The sequence below is a fragment of the Drosophila takahashii genome, chromosome 3L, assembly GCF_030179915.1.
Source record: "Drosophila takahashii strain IR98-3 E-12201 chromosome 3L, DtakHiC1v2, whole genome shotgun sequence".
In the NCBI taxonomy this organism is placed as follows: Eukaryota; Metazoa; Arthropoda; class Insecta; order Diptera; family Drosophilidae; genus Drosophila; species Drosophila takahashii.
Window position 1 is genome coordinate 4,851,732 of NC_091680.1, and position 19,681 is coordinate 4,871,412.

The window sequence follows — 19,681 nt, forward strand, 5'->3', positions numbered from 1 at the left end:
TTCGGTTTATGCTTAACTAAATCGTATTATTTTAGCATTAACATGACAAAGTTTGGTCTCAGCCAGCAAATCCTCTTCACAAATCTCCCACCATTTACCATTTGCCACTTGAAAAATTATCTAGAAATTTTAGAGCTTTTCTTGGGCACAGAAACAAATATTCAGGTTGAAATAAATAATTTAAAATTTTAAAAAATTATCTAGAAATTTTAGAGCTTTTCTTGGGCACAGAAACAAATATTCAGGTTGAAATAAATAATTTAAAATTTTAAATAAATAAATTATTTTGGAGTTTACATATTTTAAAATATAAAATATATAATTTTCTAAATATAAAGGTACCTACAGAAAATATATTTAAATTCTGAGAATTTATTTAAATTAAATTTTATCAGCTTTAAAATTTTCTTCTCCTTATTTTCCGTGTAATTTTTCATGGGAAAATCCTGCTTTGCCTGGCAGCTGTTTTTCGTTTACATGGAAATTGCTCAGGATGCGGTAAGGACATAAGCTTTTTATAGCATTTTTCTCAGCCGCCTAGAAGAAGGTTTATTAACCGAGTGTGTTTTAGAATACATTTTGATATCGCATAAAGGGTTTAATTCGCCGCTACTCGAAGATATTGTTCGTAAATTCGGGAATAGGAAAAAAGTGTGTAAATGTTTATGTTTGCGATAAAAAGTTTAGGATATTTTGAGCATATTTACTGGGTAACCGAAAAATTTACGATGCTGCTTGACAAATTGATGAGCTTGAGAGGAGGAGCCCTCATCATCATCATTAACCCTCGCTTGCCCAATTAGCTGGTGGCGTGATAAATTCTAGTCCCTAAAAACTTGCACTTTGACATATTCGAGTGACATCTTCATGCTGGCTTGCTATGCTTGAGCCATAAAAAAACTTTCCTAAATTCGCTCTAGCTTCTGCTCTTAAAGTCAACTACTTTATGCTAAGATTTGCCTTCTGTGCTGGGTTTTTCTTTCATTTTTTTGGGCGGCTTTCGCCTTTGCCAATTAGAATGTTGCCTTGGCAATGCGAGAAAGCCGCATAAATTGCCAACGTCTGTGCGCCAGTGTCAAATAATTTAACCTAATTTGACACTTCAAATGTCCTCCGCTGTGTCCTTTCCCCTGTGCTTTTCTGAATCCTCTTTTAAGTGTTGTCGCTTTTCTCGGAAAGGTAGAACATGTTTTAGGGGTAAGGAATTAAACGAAAAACGTTTTACGCATTTAAGAATTTTTAAATACCAAGCAACAAATATATATATTTTTTTATTTTTTTTCTGAATTTTTGTTAAATTACTGAAAAAAGGTTCTTCCTAGTATTTTTTATTTACTTGAAAATTGGTTATTTATTTCCTAATTTTTTAATATATTTATTTTTTTTAAGATGTCTGAAACTTATTTTCTCTAACATTCCGAACCATTTTGGTCTACAAAATAAAGCTGAGCTGCCATCTCTGCCTTGCAGGCTGTATCCTCTCTGCTTTTCCATGTCCTGTGGCCTGTCCCTTATCCTAATTTAAGTGTTTGCCGTACATTTCTCTGCGTGTTGGGTCGTTATGTCTGTTTAATATACAAAGCCCCCTTTTTGGACCCACACCCCACATGTCCTGACTTTTGGCCAGGACGACATTCTATGGATGAGGAGGAGGCTCCTACACTCAAAAAAAAATTTTAGAAAATCGCCTATGGATTTGCTTTACTGGCGATTTTTTTCTATATTTCTGGAATATTTCTTGAATTTAATGAATTTTGATTAATTGGAAGAAAATTTTCTTTACCAGTAGAAAATTTTTTTATTTTAAAGAAAAAAATCGCCAGTGAAGCAAATCCATAGGCGATTTTCTAAAATTCAGGGCGATTCATTTTCTGAGTGTACCACAAATTGTGAGCCTAATTCTTTGTTGCTTCGCCGGCAGCTGTGCAATTGTTGTTCTTGTCCGGACATTTGCCGCTCGAGTATTTATTTTATTAATTCCCCGTCCCTCCGCCTTTTTTCTGTGGCCCACAGATTAACCTACCAGCGGGTGGCGCTAAAGGAGATTCGGCTGCAGGAGGAGGAGGGAGCTCCGTTTACCGCGATTCGTGAGGCCTCGCTGCTGAAAGAACTGAAACACAGCAACATCGTCACGCTGCACGACATCGTCCACACGCGCGAGACGCTGACCTTTGTCTTTGAATATGTGGTGAGTACTTGGAAAATACCTGAAAAATGTGGAAACGATTGAAAAAATGAAGGTTCTACATTAAAACTGCCTTTGAAAGGAGAAAAACTACATTGTATTGAGTTTTATGAAGAGTGATCCATAAAGAGTAATAAATAAATTAAAATTAAACTAAAAGGCGCATCTACTACTTCTCGACTTATCTTGAAGAGTAAATACTCATAAATAAATAAATAAAAAAATATTTATAGATTAGAAAACAGTTTGAATAATGCTACAAAAATGGTATAAATAGGTGAATTTCTTCTTTTCATCATTAAAACTAAATGAGAAGGACCATATATACTTTACATTGATTTATTTTGGAGAGTAAATAGTAATAAATAAATAGAAAATATTTTATGCAATAGAAAACCATTTTTAAAATTCCATAAAAATGGTAGAAATAATTTAACTCCTTCCTTTGATTTTTTCCATGTAATATTAATAAATATTCATGCTAATAATTAAAACCCTCTCCCCTTTTAGAATACCGATCTGTCGCAATACATGGAGAAGCATCCGGGCGGCCTGGACCATCGCAACGTGCGTCTGTTCCTCTTCCAGCTGCTCCGTGGACTCTCCTACTGCCACAAGCGGCGCGTCCTTCATCGGGATGTCAAGCCGCAGAACCTGCTCATCAGCGACTGCGGCGAACTGAAGTTGGCCGACTTTGGATTGGCCAGGGCCAAGAGCGTGCCCAGTCACACCTACTCCCACGAGGTGGTCACGCTATGGTACCGCCCTCCAGGTGGGTTTTCATTTCCTAGTGGAAAAACGGCAGGAAAAATGGGGAAGAGAGAGTTCAGCAATTTTAAGTTAGGCATTTATACAAATTACAGTGATATTTGGTGCTCAGAGAATTTTCAAAAATATTATTTTGCTTTAGTTTAGTTTTTTGTTGCGAAATTTAAAGAATTTATTTATTTTACACTTTAGTTTTCCATTTCAAAAAGGCGCCTGGAAAAGCTTGAATTCTGTGAAATTCCTGTGAAATTTTGTATTTCTCCTTCTTTTAATCCCTTTAAAGTTAAACACTTAAGAGCCTTTCCATGTAAGCTTTTCACAGCCAAACAGAAGCAGCAAGAAAAAACTAGTAATCACTTTTCGGATGCGCAAACAATTTGCAGTTTGAAGCTTAGCCCTCAGCCCCAAAGTCGAACCAATTTGAAAATCGCATTAAATTATTTCGTTTGTTTTGTGCACTCGAAGCCAATTAATTGGCGCCCATACAGGCTGAAAATTGTTTGGCTTAGCTGGGGAGCCTGAGTGGGATTAAATTAATGCTTCACTAAGATCCGATCCCTTGACAATGGGTAAACAATTCATTTTGCATGGCAAAGATTTTTCCATCAATTTAGGAGCCAGCTAAATGGAAAACTAAAGCAAAAGAGTAGAAAGGCAGTAGAGAATAAAGTTAATTTTTTCCTAATATGCAATTCCCTGGGCATAAACACTTTGTGTGTGGGGATAAGGAATACCTGAACTGCAGTGCCCCTAGCCCGAACCACTGACCCCTTTGACCCCCTGACCCCCGGGCGCCATCAACGTCAGCTGGGGAATAGTTCGGAAGCATGTTAAACAAATTTAATCTGCACTTCTTGGCAGACAACGCCGGCAGGCAAAAAGCGGAAGCTAGCTAAAAAAAAGGGGAAAAACAAAGGGGCAAGGAGCGGATGCGGATGGGGATTGGGATGCAGATGCGGATGCGGATGTGGTTGCCATGGGCACCTGTCGCCACCTGCTCGGAAAATCCGTTGTGCGAGGTGAACAGGTGCATATGTAGGTACCTTTTTAGAGGATTTTTAGGTGTGTTAGATATAATAGAAAACCTTTTTGTTATAAATTGGATTTTTTAAAATTTAAATAATATTTAGAGTGGTAAATAATATTCAAGAAATCCCAAACTCTTGTTATAAAAAATTCTAATAAATTATAGAGTAGTAAACAATTCACAACAAATCCGAAAATCTTATTTTTATACATTTTTAAAAGAGAAAATATATAAAATCACCACTAAAAATGAAATTACACACTATGGAAATGCAGTATAATAGATTGCATTTATGCAAATTTATTCTTTTAATTATTACACTATGCAGCATCAAAAATTAACCTCGATGAATGCTATATTTTTGGATTCGTTACGAATTCCCAAGTTAAACTTAGCAAAAGGACCTCAAAGTTCGAAAAATGCTTAAATTGACCAACTTTGCGGAGCTCTCAGAGGCAAATGGATGCATGGCTTGGTTCGAAGTTAAAGTTTTTTAAAAGATACACCCATTATCTTTTAAACCCCATACATAAAATAATTTTAGGATTTTTTTTAAGGCAGAAATTAATTCCAAAAAACATAGTCAAAAAACTGAAAAACATACAGCTGCGGTCAAAATAGTAGCAGTGTTGCCGCCTTGTGTTTTTAAAAGTTTGATGTTGTAAATTTTTCTTATCCAATTAGTCTAATAGTAAAATTATGATCATACAATATTACCAGGAAAAGATCAATCACAACAACAAACTTTTAAATACACAGGGCGGCAACACTACTACCATTTTGACCGCTGCTGTATACTTTTATGTTTTTTGACTATGTTTTCTAGAATTTGTTTCTGCCTTAAAAAAAATCTAAAAAATTTTTTAAGTATGGGGTTTAAAAGATAAGGGGTGTATCTTTTAAAAAACTTTAACATCGAATCAAACCATGCATCCATTTGCCTCTGAGAGCTCCGCAAAGTTGGCTAATTTCAGCATTTTTCGAACTTTGAGGTCCTTTTGCTAAGAATCCTTGCGTCGGGGAACTTTTTGGAAAACGCAGTTTAACTTGGGAATTCGTAACGAATCCAAAAATATAGCATCCATCGAGGTAAATTTAAAAAGCACTAAAAATGCTGCACAGTGTTATTAGATTTTTCAAAACAAATGTTAAACTCATTTTATCAATGACACAGAAGTATAACATTTTATTACCTTAAAATATTTTCAAAAAATCATGTTAAGTTCTGTTTATTTTTGTAAAACCATCCTTGAACTTGTTGTATTTATCTACATTTTAGTTATGTTGGTAACCATTTGGTTTTAGTTGTTTTTGTATTTCCTTCATGGAACTAGGCCACTTAAACTCCTTTTATTTAAACAAAAATTCATGGTACTTTTAGCAGAATTTCGTGTGTGCCCGTGGGAGGACTAAACTTTGTTAGCTGCTGGCCAAAAAGCGGCAGCAAAGATAAACACAAAGGTGCAGAGGAAGTGCAGGGCTATCTCTTCCTGGACTTTCTGGTCCTCCACTCTGAACTCTCTCTGTCTCCCTACCCTCTTATTTATTTAAAATGGCAATTTATTTTGCAACAAAACAGAAGTGCATTTACTTACCTCTGCGAGTTCGTGACCATTTCAGATGTCCTGCTGGGCAGCACCGAGTACTCGACCTCGCTGGACATGTGGGGCGTCGGCTGCATCTTCGTGGAGATGGTGACCGGGATGCCGACGTTTCCGGGGATACGTGATACCTACGATCAGCTGGACAAGATATTCAAATTGCTGGGCACGCCCACCGAGGACACGTGGGCGGGGGTCACCCACTTTCCCGGCTACAAGCCGCACAAGCTGGGTAAGTAATTGGCTTTCGGAGCCAGGAACTCTGCTAATTTTACTTCGTTCTTTTTTTTTGGTTTACAGGTTTCTATCGACCGCGGAAACTGGGTCACAACTTCCCACGACTGTACGACATCATCGAGGGCGAGACGATAGCGAACGGCTTCCTGCAACTGAATCCGGAGCAGCGATTGGGCGCCGATGATGCACTGCAGCATCCGTACTTTGCGCAGTTGCCAAAGAAACTCTACGAATTGCCAGACGGTGAGTCTGAGTCTGCCGAAAAATTGAATTAATGCATTAAACATTTAAGCAGCCAAGAAAGTTTTTCGGCTTCGGCCATTGTCTGTAAAAGAAAACCAATTAACAAAGCCAGGGAAAAAGGGATGAAATGTTTGCTCAAAGTTGGCAGAAAGTCACGGGAAAAATCCCATGAAGGTAGAATAGCCCAGGCCCATTCTTTTGTGCAGGACAACTCATTTAAGTTTCGCGACAATTTGTTTGCCTTTCGAGGAAGAGTTTTCTTTTTTCGGATAAGAGTTTCGTCTGCCGCCTGTTTAGCGAGTGTTTCCGTGGTATAGTTAACAGTAATTGCATTTGCCAGTTTTAATTTGTATTTCAAGTGGTGGCACAAAGTTTGCAACAAGTTGGGCAAAAATAAATACCGAATGCAAAGGACAAACTTGGTGGACAAATACGGGGAGATCTGCAGTTCTACAGAGAGAAAATCAAGTTGGTCTACTAATTAGATTGCGTAAAATTAACATCTGAGAGTAAATAATGGTTCGCTTTCAAATCGGAAGCCTATCTACTAAGCACTTACAGAAAATTTAGATTCAAACTTTAAATGAATATATAAGATTATTTTGGTTTAAAAAAAAAAACAAAGAGGCTCTTTATTGATGAATTATTATTTTGTTACTCTCTAATGAAACGCCAAAAAAACATGGATTTATCCGTTAAACATCGATCTTTGAATAATATGGAAAAAATCGATATTATAGATTGTAATTCAAAGTAAATAAATGTCGGAAATAGTATTTATATAAATGGTATTTATTTTGTCTACAAAATTTTAATTATATCTGTGAATTTTCTTTGAAAATTACTACCCAATAGCTAAAAAAAAAACCCCATAAATTGTATCTGTGTATCTATAACCAATTATCTTTGCCAAATCCACTGCAATTTTCTCAGCATTTTCGAGTAAATAAAATGAGTACTAACTTCCTATTTTTCCTGAGGACCTGCATTCATTAGCAGACATCCTATCGGATGCTGCTCGGTAAATGGAAACATTTCGGAAAAAAGGAAATTTAAGGGTCAGCCCCACAAACCAGCATCTAGTTTGTAGTTTGTGGACTATGCAATTTGGCAAATGCACTGCAGGGGGACCAGAAAATCCATTGCAATAGAGAAAGGGCTTTAAAAATACATATAGAGGGGCCCAAAAGCCACTCGAGAATGCAGTGGGAAAAGCGAATATAAATGAATGAAGTGCAAATTCCCCCTCGTTTGGACTTGCACTTAATCGAGGGCAGCTTAAAGTGTGCTTAAAATGCGATTACGCGTGATTTGTTTACACAAAACTGGTTCTATTTTTTCTACAAAACACAAACACACACACAAAAAACCAGAGATAGGGGTTCCATGCTAATTTCTGGCTAAATCACAGTCGCTGTGAAAAATTTCAAACCCAAGCTCATTACGAAGGGGTGGGACTTTAGATTTTCCTGGTATTTTCCCTGGTATTTGTCCATGAAACATTGCGTATACGCAGCGTGGACAGATAGAATCAATTAAAACGCAACTAATGCGCTTCATTTATCATGGCCAGGAAAAGGTCATCACACCCCGTGTGCGGTTTTGTGGCTTAGGTTGGCCAACACACTGTGTACCACAGTGAAGATTCGCTACAAATAACCCAAAAAAATTGGAATATTTTTAGGAATTATTCAAAGTTTAATATATTAAATATAAATAATTTCAAAAAATATTTCTTGGGTTTTCGTAAGTGAAAATATTGTTAATATTTTTTTTGGTAATATAACTGTGCAATTTATTTCAACTAGTTCTTTGAAAATTTCACATTACATAGTGTTTACTCCTTAGATGTTTTACTGTACATATCCGTGTCAACTTTGTGAGTGGTTAGGGTTTTGTAGCAACTGTGTGAGTGTATCATGTGTGGCTGGAAAATGTAATTTCGCCAATGGCAATTTTAATTGTCGCTCGCTCGTCGATGGTCGTAAATTAAATTATGTCATGGTCAGAGGGCCCAGCAGCATGTTGTCATAATTCAAACTTTTTAATTACAAAAAATATTATTTTAATTTTTTACTAATTTGATATGTTTTTTCTCTCTCCCAACAGAAACCTCAATTTTCACCGTGGAAGGCGTGCAGCTTTATACGGAGCCAAATCGACAGAATAAATGAAAATTAAAGCAAGTCCTCTCTGTGGATGGCGTACGTTTCTACTGTTAGGATCCCAGTCCTCGGCACCGGCACCAATATCACCCAATCAATCGCCCAATCCAATCCTCCTGGACTATATCAATCTGTCAATCAACCTATATCAGCAATCATCCAGCAATCGACAGCCATATATAATGCAAGAAAAAGATGAAGATGGAGAAGATGAAGGAACTTCTCGTGCGCGCAGAAGTTTTGTACTATAATTCTATGATACTTTTTTAGTTATTAGTTCTCGATTTCGCAGTGAGTTTAGCAGAAGACAGACATACGCAGAACCAACGGCGGCATTTTATTTTCAGTCAAATTGCTTAAAAGTTAGTTTAGTTCACTTCTCGCCATCCTGCAAAAGCCGCGTCGAAAAGGATACTCAGTTTAGTCAAAGCGCAGACACGTTTTTCTGTATTCTTTTGTAAGCTAAAAACAAAATTTACATTTAAAGTTAGCCTTTAGTGAGTGAATTTGCCTCTGTGGATTACGCAATATTTTCGTTTGCAATGAGTGAGAGATAATAATCATCATCATATGTCTGTATTTCGTTTCCATTATTTTTCTCTTTAGTTTTTAGTCGATATTTGTTCGACTGACGAGTGTTTATCCAAAGTGTCTATAAAAAAATTCGATTGGTTACTGCTTTAATAGAGTGCAATTAATACAAATTAATGGATTGGCGGTAATGCGCTTAAAAAAATCAATTAATCAACACAAAAGTGCTCACAAAATGTACGATTATTTCCAGGCAATTATTCAATTTAAAAATTATAGAGATGCACAGTCAAAGTTATTATTTCAGCTCTTTTAATTGTTCGATTGTATGATTTTGTAACCCTTCCTTTGTCATTATAAAATACATAAAAATTCGCCGCGCTGTTTAAGTGATAATTTTATAATTATTAAATGAATTTATGTAAAAAGAAAGTAAATCAATCTTAAAAGATATGTAAAACAAATAAATTTAAACCATTTATACCATTTATGTTTGCTCATTTCGTTTTCTTATGTTCCTAATTTAATTCCTTATTTTTTACAGTGATTTTGCTGCCGCGTGGATGATGATTGAATGTGAATTTGAATTCCTAGAAACATTTAGTAAAAAACAAATCAAAGTTTGGGAGGGAGGCTGGTGGATCATAAATCATAAAAATTTTCGATGCAAACTTAAGCGAATAGATAAACAATTAACCTAGCAAAGAACGCAAAAGAGTAGAATCAAATTTTTAGCAATCAACCAAAAGTAAATTCGAGATAAAATAGCCATCAACTAAACTAAAACAAACTAAGTAACCTAACCAAGTATTTTACATAGAGTTCGTAGAAAAGAGAAGAATCGAAGATTTAAACCAAGCCCAATCCATTTCCATAATCTAAGAAACGTAACGTACTTTGGCCAAAGACGAGGGGACGCCCGACATCTCCGGGTTCCACTGAAAAAATATTCAAGAGAAGTTCAAATAAGAGCTAAACAAATGTGCAAATTGAAATCAAAGACACTTGACATGGTTTTGAAACAAAAGTAAATGAATCAAAAATGATTTGAGTAGAGCAAACTAAAGCGTAGAACAAAATATATTATGAATATCGATGAGAACGACGACGAGCCAATTTGAGTTGTAGGCAATCAAATTGCTATGATTCTCTGATTAAGACACGATTCTAAGGAGATATCAATAGAGCTAGGAAATTATCGATATTTTCGATATTTTGACAAAATCGATTCGATAATATCGATGTTTTCAAGGGAAAAACACAAATTAAATATCGAGAAACTGTCGGTATTTTTTCAAGCTCTAGATATCAAGCCCGTAAAGTTAGTTGACACTCAAAATAACTCGATTAGGGCCACGTTTTAATAGCGTTCCACAACCAGATTATATTTTGTAGCAAAAGGTAAAGGTCAGATCTAAACAAAAACCAAATATTTCAAATGAATAAACTTTTTCTGTGATTTATGAAAAAAGTATGCAAAAATAAAGAACAAAACACACACTACAGCAAGGTAAACACAACAAGAAGTAAACAAAAACTTAATAAAGATAAAGAATTAGGCACTTTAGAGAACTGCAAACTGTAGGATCTGTTTAGAATTATTTGCTAGCCAACTTAAAAAAAGAAACAAAATTCTGCACGCACTCAAAATTTAGCAACGAGGATGTTTACCCATTCTCTCTGGTTTATTTTTGGTTTTCTGCGAAAAGTTTACCCAAAATTTACCATTAGTTTTAGGATCGAAATAGCGAAACAAAAGGTAACGAAGCATGGCAACGCACTTTTGCACTTTTCCCATCCCGAAGGTTACGTCCATAGTTTATAAGCCAATGAGCCAATGGAACAAATCGAATCGAATAGAATCGAACGAAATTAGCAAGGTTTTCGTTTCCGTTAAATGCAATTTTATCAGATATCAGAAATGATTTTTCGAGGCATTTTCCAATTGATTATTTTGCACAACATTCGAGAAGAGCAAAGCAAACAAAAGATAATGGAGAACAGAAAAAACTAAGCTAATCCCTAAACGTAATCGAAACGAGTAAATAAACTAAGAATGTTTTTAGCGGAACGTATTCTATATATATATTAGCTAAGCGGCAGGGTAATCCCTCCCTCGGAACCCTGGGGAACGAAAGGTAAAAAAGGTATTAAAAAGGTAAAAGAAAGGTAAAAACATTTAACTAAGGGGCTGGAAACGGAACGGAAGGATATGAAACTTAAATATTTTTAATGCATTGAATTTGTCGTAAATATTTAATGTACCTTTGTTAAAAACAAAATAAATCTATTAACACAAATTACGAACTCTCGATGATGCAGTTAGGCGATAGTTTAGATGGAGCATGCAATTTTTATGTTTACCTCGTAAGCATTTTTGTATAGTTAAACGAAGAAACCCGAAAAAACAAGAAGAATTTTGTAAATATTTGTAGTTGATTTCTAAGTAGTGAAAGACGAACAAAACAATATTTGGCAAGAGTAAAACGATAGACAGCAGAATGGGTATATTTAAAATGGAAAATGGAAAAATATTGAATGTTTATTATTTAACAAAATGGATGGCAACTAAATACAATTTGAATAAGTTCAACCTGTACAATAATTTAATATTAAATAAAAAGCGGCCAAGGCCAATGAAAAGTAATGACTAGTTTTTTATTTTCAAGAATATTTCGATTGATTAATGGGCTGTTTTCTAGGCGCTACAAATAAGAATATAGCTGTATAATTTTTGATGGCGTGCTTTGAAATTAAGTCGGCCACAATTCAAGCAATTGAAATAATTCAAGAGGATGACAAGTCGGCTGGAGAAGGAAAATCCAAAAAATGGGTGGTGGGACCCAAAAGCATTAATTATGTAAATGACACAACTCTTTTTTTCTCTTCTTCGACCAAATGGCAAACACAATATACATGATGTTAAGAAACTTTTTCGCTCAATCCTCTTATTTTTTGTGCCACCCCAACCTCGATTGCGTCATCATCCCGGCAATTCATCTTGCCCACAAATAGAGTTGGATGAGACTTGGGCCCCTGACTTTTGGTATCTGCAGGCGGGCATCTCATCTCAGCACGAATTATTTGCAGCTGGCCATCGGAAAAGGTTTCCAATGGATCTCCAATGCAGCTGTAAACCTTCAGAAACCCATAAAACCCATCTTCATTGTAATTGAGCTAAACAATTACAAGTGACATAAGCGGAACAACGGAAAATCTCGTGAACAAGTTGTAAAGGCGATTGAAAAATGCAATTGCATCCATATTTATTCTGCCCGTCGTGAGTCTTTCATTATTTTTCAACCGATGACGGCTAAGGCCAAAATCCATATAAATAAAAAACGCATATAAATCTAAAAATATAATGTCAACGTAGAGGGAAAATCACAAAGTGTTTGGCATGCATTCCCCAACAACACACGACGATTACTCATCGATTACCAGGCTATGCCCTTTCTTATCGAACAATATACAATGTAGTTTAATATATGGAAATGACGCCAAGTTGAGGCAGGCTTGCACATACGGCCAATGAATATGATTTGCATATCATTGGCATGCAAACTACGTAGCGAATTTTGAAGGTGAGGTAAGAGAATCCATAGCTTCAGTTGCATAAAATTATCTAGCAATTAGCAACGATGACTTAAGACGAGAAGCCACCGAAAAGTAGGTTTACTGCCAGTAAACAATTTTAAGCATTTTTGTTAATTGTAAGACAAAATAATATTTATGTTTTTTCGCAATAGCTTCTTAAATAAAATATAAATAAAATAACACGGTTTTAAACATCAACATTTTCTTAATTTATTTTTTAGGAAACTTTTTAATAAGGTCTACAGGTCTACCATTAATTTATGACAAAGATATGTGGGCTGAATATTATATTATGCAATTTTAGAAAATTATAACACACCTTTTCCCTGTTTTAAATTTGCATTCAAAGTATTTTCTAATAAATGACTAATTCTTAACGATGAAAACTATTATAATTAGGTTATTATAAATAGTAATTATAAATCATATTTAAGTCAGTAATTTTTGTATACTTAGTGCAGTTCTTAAATAGCATTAAATGTTACTAGAAGCGATGCTAAACGAGCTTATTATAATTGCTAATAATGAAAAATTGCCATAACTGATGCCAGAGTTAATCTTAGCTTCCATCCACACTCTTTGCCTAACTAATTAGCATTAAAATGATACCAGAACTAAAGAGTAAAGTTAAGCTCAAGACTAGTAGTTCTTAGTGGTGATTCCATCCCCTTTTTATTTTTTTTGCACAGCCAATTAATAATTCTCAGCTCGTGTTCATAGTTCTCTACAAGCCATTGCGAATCGTTTTGGCATGATCGGCGTGTTAAGTATTGAAGAATGATTGACATCCCAAAAAGGCCAAAAGACCGGGGGGATTTTTCCCAGTCTTCGGGAGACAGATGTATAAACAAAGGCGATCCCATCCCTCTGAGAAAAGTACTCTCTTCGAGCATCTCGAGAAAAAAAGCTCGTCTACGAGAAAAGCTTCCAATAATCGAATGGATCTTGAAATACACTCAGTCTCTTTGTGAATTTCAACCGGAACGGACGTATAGATCTCGGGTCTTAACACAGATCTAGCGTGGAAACCCAAGGATAGGTGTCGAATTCTTGAATGATTGCGAGTGATTTGTTTGTTTTGAGCGACGCGTAAACAAAGTGACAAAATGATGAGGCCCCAATTAGTGGCGATGGCCTTTGTCATGGTGCTGGCTGCGGTCTGCGATTTTGGCACTGGTTCTCTGGTGGAAGTTCCCGGCGTAACACAGGCACCACCGCCCCCACCTCGTAACCCCAACCTCCGAAACAACCAAACACGGTCGCGCATGCCCAACAACTTCCGAGTGCGTTACAGTGATACTAAATATGGAAGACGATCGAAAGAGCAATTAAAAATCCATTGTTGATTAAACTGAAACCAATAACAAATAAAAGATAATTTCTTTTTAAACAATATATTGAAATCTAATTGATAAGAAAATTAACAAATAAAAAATGTTATTATTATTTCTAATACAAAACAAAAAAAATATAATTTCAAGTTTTACTCAGAAAGGTTTATTATTTTCCAAGTGATAGATACAAGCAATAAGTGAACCAATATTAAGCAATATTCAATGCTGAAGATGATGAAAGATATAAAAGATATAAATAACCCAAGTTAAAGACGACAAAATAACAAGAAAATAGAATGCATATAAAAGCTTTGCACAAGTGTTTTTTTAAGTGGCCAAGCGAAACATCAAAAGTGGCCAGAAAATAACAACCAAGAAAAATAAAATAAATTAACCCTTTGTTCAGAAATGCAAAAACCTACTTAGCATAATGGGATGTTTGCTCTTTCGATCGTCTACTGTAATGTGAATTTCAAGCTTGGTGACTCGCCCCGCTGACTTTTGGCCAGCAGGTTTCGTTTTTGGCCAGCCGAGAACAAGTTCAATGCGCTGGCCTCGTGTTTTAATGTACCGTCTCCCTGTTTTTGTTTTTCGAATCCCAAGAGCTACACGATCCCTACGAGTCCTCCCAAGTGCGACTACAGGGAAATGATGACCAATCTGCACGATCGCGTTGGCATCTTGGTGACCTTGGACGAGGACCAGCGCCATCGCCTGGAAATCATCGATAAGAAGTGAGAACTGAAAACTGGTTTGCAATATCATCATAGATCATATGAAATACTTTCGAAAAAAAACCGGTAAAACAAAACAACGTGTGGCTATGTATTTTTCGGAAACTTTTCTGTGACACTGCCATTTATTTGGCAAAAGAATTCGGTGTGTAATGATGCTCAATCAACCAGTCTCTCAATTATATTTCTTTGAATGAAGTAATCGATGTGAGGAACATCTGCTATTTTTTTTGGGTCAAATTTATTGTTATAGGTTCGCAGAAATTTCCTGCTGATTTTCGCACGCATCCGCCGAGTGTTTATGGATTGGTTCTCAACGTTTCGAATGTTTAGTTAATATGTTTCTATCTTTGTTGCCTTTAATCGCTAATTTTTGTTCAATCGTTTTGGGTATACAAAATTTGCAAATGGCAAACTCAAGTTGATTAACGAGCGGATCCATAAAAAATATAAAGAAAACTCTCGTACAATTTTATCTGGCTTCTGTAGCTAAGATAAATCGTTTAATTGGGGCATTCTCATAGAAAACAAAGAGCTGTGATTACTATATATTTATTACGTATTTAATATATATTTATTCCAGATTGGATGAGCTGGTGGACAGCAGTTCAGCGCGAATGGAATCTATGAAGGCCCAGCAACTGGACTTTAAACAGCGATTGGACAGCTTCGAACATATCCAGCGGCTTTCGAGAAACACTTTGGATGAGCTTAAAGGTGAAACCGACTTAGTTTTCGGTTCACGTCATATTAGGGAGCTAAAACACAAGCTAAACAATCGCAAGAAGATGAAGGGTAACATATTATCATAATCTAAAAGTTGATGTTGTGTTTGTGACTCTCTGGTTGTTTAATTTTCTTATAAACTAGATTTTTAATAATGCTTAATATATATTATGTTTTGTGGACAGACTTATCACGGACTCCTCGTGCCGTTCAGGATCCTGAATCGGAACCGACTCGTGCATCTAATGAATCCTATTTAAGTGTTTCGGATCGACTGGATGCCTTGGCCACTCTTTTGACCTCCACTGCCCTTCAGGTCAGATCCACGCAGATTGAAGTTAACAGTCTTTCAAAGGTTATTAAGTAAGTTAAATCGATTATGAAATAAACCTAAACAATAATAGAAGCTAAAAACAAGATATCAAATTACCTGCGTTTTTAAACGTTTTTTTGAATTTCTTTCTTAGTTTTTTCCTCATAATTTTGTTAAATTGGGTCCCTCATATAAAAGAACAAGTGTTTTGTCCATCTAATAACCTAAGTTAACGATCTATCACTTTTCCAAGTAAAATAGGAAACAAAAAAATTTCACCAATTTTTGAAAATTTTATAAGGGGTAACTTCACGATTTTTTCGAAAAAATGGTCAAAAATTAAAGTGTTCAAATTTGAATGCCAATCGATTGGGAATTGTATTACGAGTTCAACAAGGTATGACAATCCATATTTGAACAATTTTTGGATTTGTTATGAAAGAAATTCTAAAAATACTAGAAAAATGCTAGAATACGTGGATTTAGGACTTATAGAAAACCTATTATAAAGTTTATAAATACTAAATTTAATATTTATCTTTCAGGCGCCAAAACCGTTTGATCCAAGGAAAACTGGGACACAAATCACCTGGAGCTCCGCCGTCGATCTTCTACGGACCGGCTGGAATGGATGGCCCTCCGAACAGCCAGGATTTGCCCAACAGCTGCAAGTATCACTTCCTGTCCAGCCAGGGAATCCTTAAGCTCCAGCTCACCCCCGAATCGGAGTCCTTCTATGTGACCTGCGATGACGATTGGACGGTTATCCTGAGCCGCAGTTCCGATGATGTGAACTTCGAACGCGGCTGGCTGGATTATCGCGATGGCTTTGGCAACCTGGCCGGGAATTTCTTCATTGGCCTCAACAAACTGCATGCCCTGACTGCATCTGCTTTACATGAACTGCGCATTGTGATGGAGGACTTTTCGGGCAACGTGGCGTATGCGGGATATTCGGTCTTTGCCATTGGCAGCGAAAGGGAGATCTATCCTCTGAGTGTTTTGGGCAAATTCCAAGAGGACTTGACCCCTTCGGCGGGGGATTCGCTATCCTATCATGCGGGGGCCAAGTTCAGCACTCTGGATCAGGATAATGATAATTGCCTCGATTGCAACTGCGCGGCGAAACACAAGGGAGCCGGTTGGTTTAACAACTGCGCTACAAGCAATCTTTTCGGTCATTATATCGCAAGGAACCAGGGACAAGCTCTGGAAACTGGAATGTGGTGGGATACCTTCGCCGGACAGAACTCCCTGAAAAGCGTCCGCTGGATGATTCGACCCGTTCCCGACTTCCTAGATGACAACAGGCGTTAGGGTATATTTATAAGAAAATCTATCCCTAACCAACTGCCATCTCCGAAATCAGGGATAACCCACAATCGCGATTGCTTGCATTTTAACCCTAGCTTTAGCTTTGAATCTCTCTCCGTGCGTGTGTGTGTAATATTTATGGAAAATTACTTAATATCTAGATAAATACAGTAATGTTACAAAGTACTGAAAATACGTCATCTCTATGGGAGATTTCCACTAATCGCTCGATTAGCGGAACGCATGCTTTTTTTTGGGTGTATAAATAGGTGGTGTTTTTGGGATGGAAACTCCAGTTGTTATTCAAATATTTTTCAGTTACTATCCAGATAGGGTAAAGTCGCTACTTTTGACATGGCCAAGAGCAGCTTCTGTCTGGTGCCTATCATCTGCCAGTTTCTTGGATTACAAGCCGCTCTGCTGGACTCTTTGCTGAATCAGAGCAATATTTACTATCTGAAAGCTTCGGCGGATGTTCCTTTGGAAAATGTGGATTCTTTGGTCTCAGTGGAGTCTGTAAAGTTAATTGTGCATGGATATCTGGGATCCCGCACCCATGGGTCTATTATGCCTCTGAGAAATGGTAAGAATATGGAGTGCAAAATAATGGAAATCAATTTGAAAGAAAAATGGTTATTTTTTATACATTTTTGCAAAACAATCCTAATAAAAATTTTCTTTACCCATTTTGAGAAATGAAAAAGTGCCTATAGTTAAAAATACTTTGATCTCGAAAATAATCAATTTTTGAATAACGAGAATTTTTTTTTTCCTATTTTAGTTTGTTTTTTATCGTTTTACTTACTTTTTAAATATATCAAAAATTCCGAAGCTTACACTGCCCAAGGATATGAGAATGTCCTGGTAGCAGACTGGGGACCAGTAGCCAATTTGGATTATCCAACCTCTCGTTTGGCGGTGAAGAAAGTGGCTCGCATTCTGGCTAAATTACTGGAGGACTTTCTCCAGAAACATGGCATATCCTTGGAAGGAGTTCACGTCATCGGTCACAGTTTGGGAGCTCATATCGCAGGACGAATTGGTCGGTACTTTAATGGAACTTTGGGCAGAGTCACGGGATTGGATCCTGCTCTTCCCCTTTTCTCAAGTAGATCGGAAGACAGTTTGCACTCGAATGCCGCTCAATTTGTGGACGTAATTCACACGGATTACCCTTTGTTTGGGGATATTAGACCTCGAGGAACTGTGGATTTTTATCCGAATTTTGGACTGGCTCCGCAACCAGGATGCGAAAATGTGGACGTTGTTGCCGCCAGTAAGCTACTTCATGAGGCTTGTAAGCTGTTCTTTATTTATTTATTATTTTTATGATTTCTTATAAATTGCTATTAGATAGTTGCAGTCACAACAGAGCCGTTATGTTTTATGCAGAGTCCATAGGAATGCCCAAGAATTTTCCAGCCATTTCCTGCAGTTTAAAGGCCATTAAAAGTCGACATGTTGAGGACTGTCAAGCAGAAAATTCTCAAGCCAATAACACAGAAATTTTTATGGGCGAGCATGTTGATCGCAGGTAAATTTCAATCGATGGTTTCGATATTTATTGATTATTTTTATAATTTATTATTCCTTTTTTTAGTAGTTTAACTAAACTAAAGTTTCTTTAAATATTTTTTAGCGCCACCCTGTATTATTATTTGGCAACTAATGGAGCGCCACCCTACGGCCAGGGCAGGAACTCACGGTTTGCTTTTTTGCAATAGATGGCGCCAGTTATCCATCTATATGTGAAATTGTGGTTCTTTTTTACGTAGTATGGCAATATAAAAGGATAAATCGATATTGAGAATTGGCGCCAAAATTCAAAGTATTTTAAGGGATATAAATTATTGGAGGTTAAATTCATAATGGCATAGCTGCCATAAAAATGATATAAAAACTTTATGATATATTTTTGTTTCGATTTCAAATTAAAAAGGATAGACCTGCAAAGTGTATAAACTTAAGTTAGCTTCCTTTCTTTGTTTCGCCAATTTAAAACATTACAATATGTTCATTAAATAAATAGTTGTCTAAGTGCTTTTAACTTCAACTTTTAACTATAAAATTATCTTAATCCTCGACGACACATAAATTTCGGCTAGTAAAATTTCGGTTAAATTACTTTTCCCCTCCCATAAGCCACCCATTTTTTATTTCTTTAAATTCCTGCTCAATCAGCAAATTAATTTCAATTAGCCGCAACCATCATCCTTATTAGAACCTGCAATCAAAAGTTCCGCAAGCGCATCGGTTCATAAATCACATTCATTTTATGAATGAAGAGAACAAACAGTCCCCCCTCGAGATTCTCGAAGATCCCTGGATGCGGATAACTACAGACTACAGACCCGGGGGTTATTTATGGGCCAATAACTTTACAACTAAACGCTCATCTACATTTAATGGCGATAATTTTTGACGCAATTCGAGAAGCAGACACGTCGGCGGTCTCTTGGCCTCTTCGGTCCTACTAACTGGCCAGAAGAGTTGGAGAAGAGTCGGAGTTGGCCTACAAACAAGAGGCAGCAACAGCAACCGCAGAAGATAACGCAAAACACTTGACACCTCGGTCTCGGTGGTTCGGTGGATTGGTGGTGCTTGTGCCCCGCTTTTGTTTCCTTTGCATCGCCATCGGGTAAATACACTGAAGGGAAAATATGTTGTTTGACTTAGAAAAAAATTACATAAATCTTCTGGGAGTTCTGAGTCAATTTTATGTTAAATAAAATAGTTTAAACGAGAAAAATGTGCACCGTATTTGTAAAATGTACATTTTATTTATTACTTAAAATATTATAAAGATTTTATTTTACTAGTAAGAAAAGGTAACAATATTCTATTTATCATAATTATTATTAGAAAAATACATATTTTTGTCGTATTAAAAAACTAACTTTAAAATT

General features: G+C 36.3%; 3 protein-coding genes across 9 annotated transcripts in view; all 3 read left to right on the forward strand.

Annotated features, from left to right (window-relative positions):
- Eip63E (cyclin dependent kinase Eip63E) overlaps positions 1-11,404 on the forward strand; it is a 109,538-nt gene extending 98,134 nt beyond the window's left edge. For all 6 annotated transcript variants that reach the window (XM_070214455.1, XM_070214457.1, XM_070214456.1 and 3 more), the window contains 5 exons: positions 2,014-2,188; positions 2,696-2,957; positions 5,601-5,813; positions 5,882-6,061; positions 8,171-11,404. In XM_070214455.1, the coding sequence (XP_070070556.1) occupies positions 2,014-2,188; positions 2,696-2,957; positions 5,601-5,813; positions 5,882-6,061; positions 8,171-8,235 (895 nt within the window). In that variant the 3' untranslated portion in view covers positions 8,236-11,404. The remainder of the gene's footprint in view (positions 1-2,013; positions 2,189-2,695; positions 2,958-5,600; positions 5,814-5,881; positions 6,062-8,170) is intronic.
- Positions 11,405-13,329: 1,925 nt separating this feature from the next.
- Positions 13,330-16,961, forward strand: LOC108066045 (fibrinogen C domain-containing protein 1). Of its 2 annotated transcripts, none has more exons than XM_017154371.2 (5): positions 13,330-13,637; positions 14,292-14,422; positions 15,006-15,217; positions 15,334-15,511; positions 16,007-16,961. In XM_017154371.2, exons 1-5 carry the CDS (start codon positions 13,461-13,463, stop codon positions 16,776-16,778), a joined length of 1,470 nt encoding a protein of 489 aa, XP_017009860.2. In that variant the 5' UTR covers positions 13,330-13,460; the 3' UTR covers positions 16,779-16,961. The 2 variants fall into 2 exon arrangements, with proteins under 2 accessions (XP_017009860.2, XP_017009861.2); XM_017154372.2 differs by having other exon boundaries at positions 15,006-15,139.
- Positions 16,962-17,096: 135 nt separating this feature from the next.
- LOC108066047 (lipase member H-A) lies at positions 17,097-19,473 on the forward strand. The gene is made up of 4 exons (XM_017154373.3): positions 17,097-17,358; positions 17,608-18,072; positions 18,129-18,309; positions 18,415-19,473. Exons 1-4 carry the CDS (start codon positions 17,130-17,132, stop codon positions 18,497-18,499), a joined length of 960 nt encoding a protein of 319 aa, XP_017009862.2. The 5' UTR covers positions 17,097-17,129; the 3' UTR covers positions 18,500-19,473.
- The last annotated feature ends 208 nt before the right edge of the window (positions 19,474-19,681 follow it).

What these genes read in the sequence shown, in the direction of transcription:
- LOC108066045 (XM_017154371.2), top strand. Translation starts at nt 13,461, where the DNA reads ATGATGAGGCCCCAATTAGTGGCGATGGCCTTTGTCATGGTGCTGGCT. An exon ending in GCATGCCCAACAACTTCCGA is followed by an intron (nt 13,638 to 14,291) that starts GTGCGTTACAGT and finishes TCGAATCCCAAG; the next exon opens with AGCTACACGATCCCTACGAG. An exon ending in CTGGAAATCATCGATAAGAA is followed by an intron (nt 14,423 to 15,005) that starts GTGAGAACTGAA and finishes TATTTATTCCAG; the next exon opens with ATTGGATGAGCTGGTGGACA.
- LOC108066047 (XM_017154373.3), top strand. Translation starts at nt 17,130, where the DNA reads ATGGCCAAGAGCAGCTTCTGTCTGGTGCCTATCATCTGCCAGTTTCTT. An exon ending in TAAGCTACTTCATGAGGCTT is followed by an intron (nt 18,073 to 18,128) that starts GTAAGCTGTTCT and finishes AATTGCTATTAG; the next exon opens with ATAGTTGCAGTCACAACAGA. An exon ending in GGCGAGCATGTTGATCGCAG is followed by an intron (nt 18,310 to 18,414) that starts GTAAATTTCAAT and finishes AATATTTTTTAG; the next exon opens with CGCCACCCTGTATTATTATT.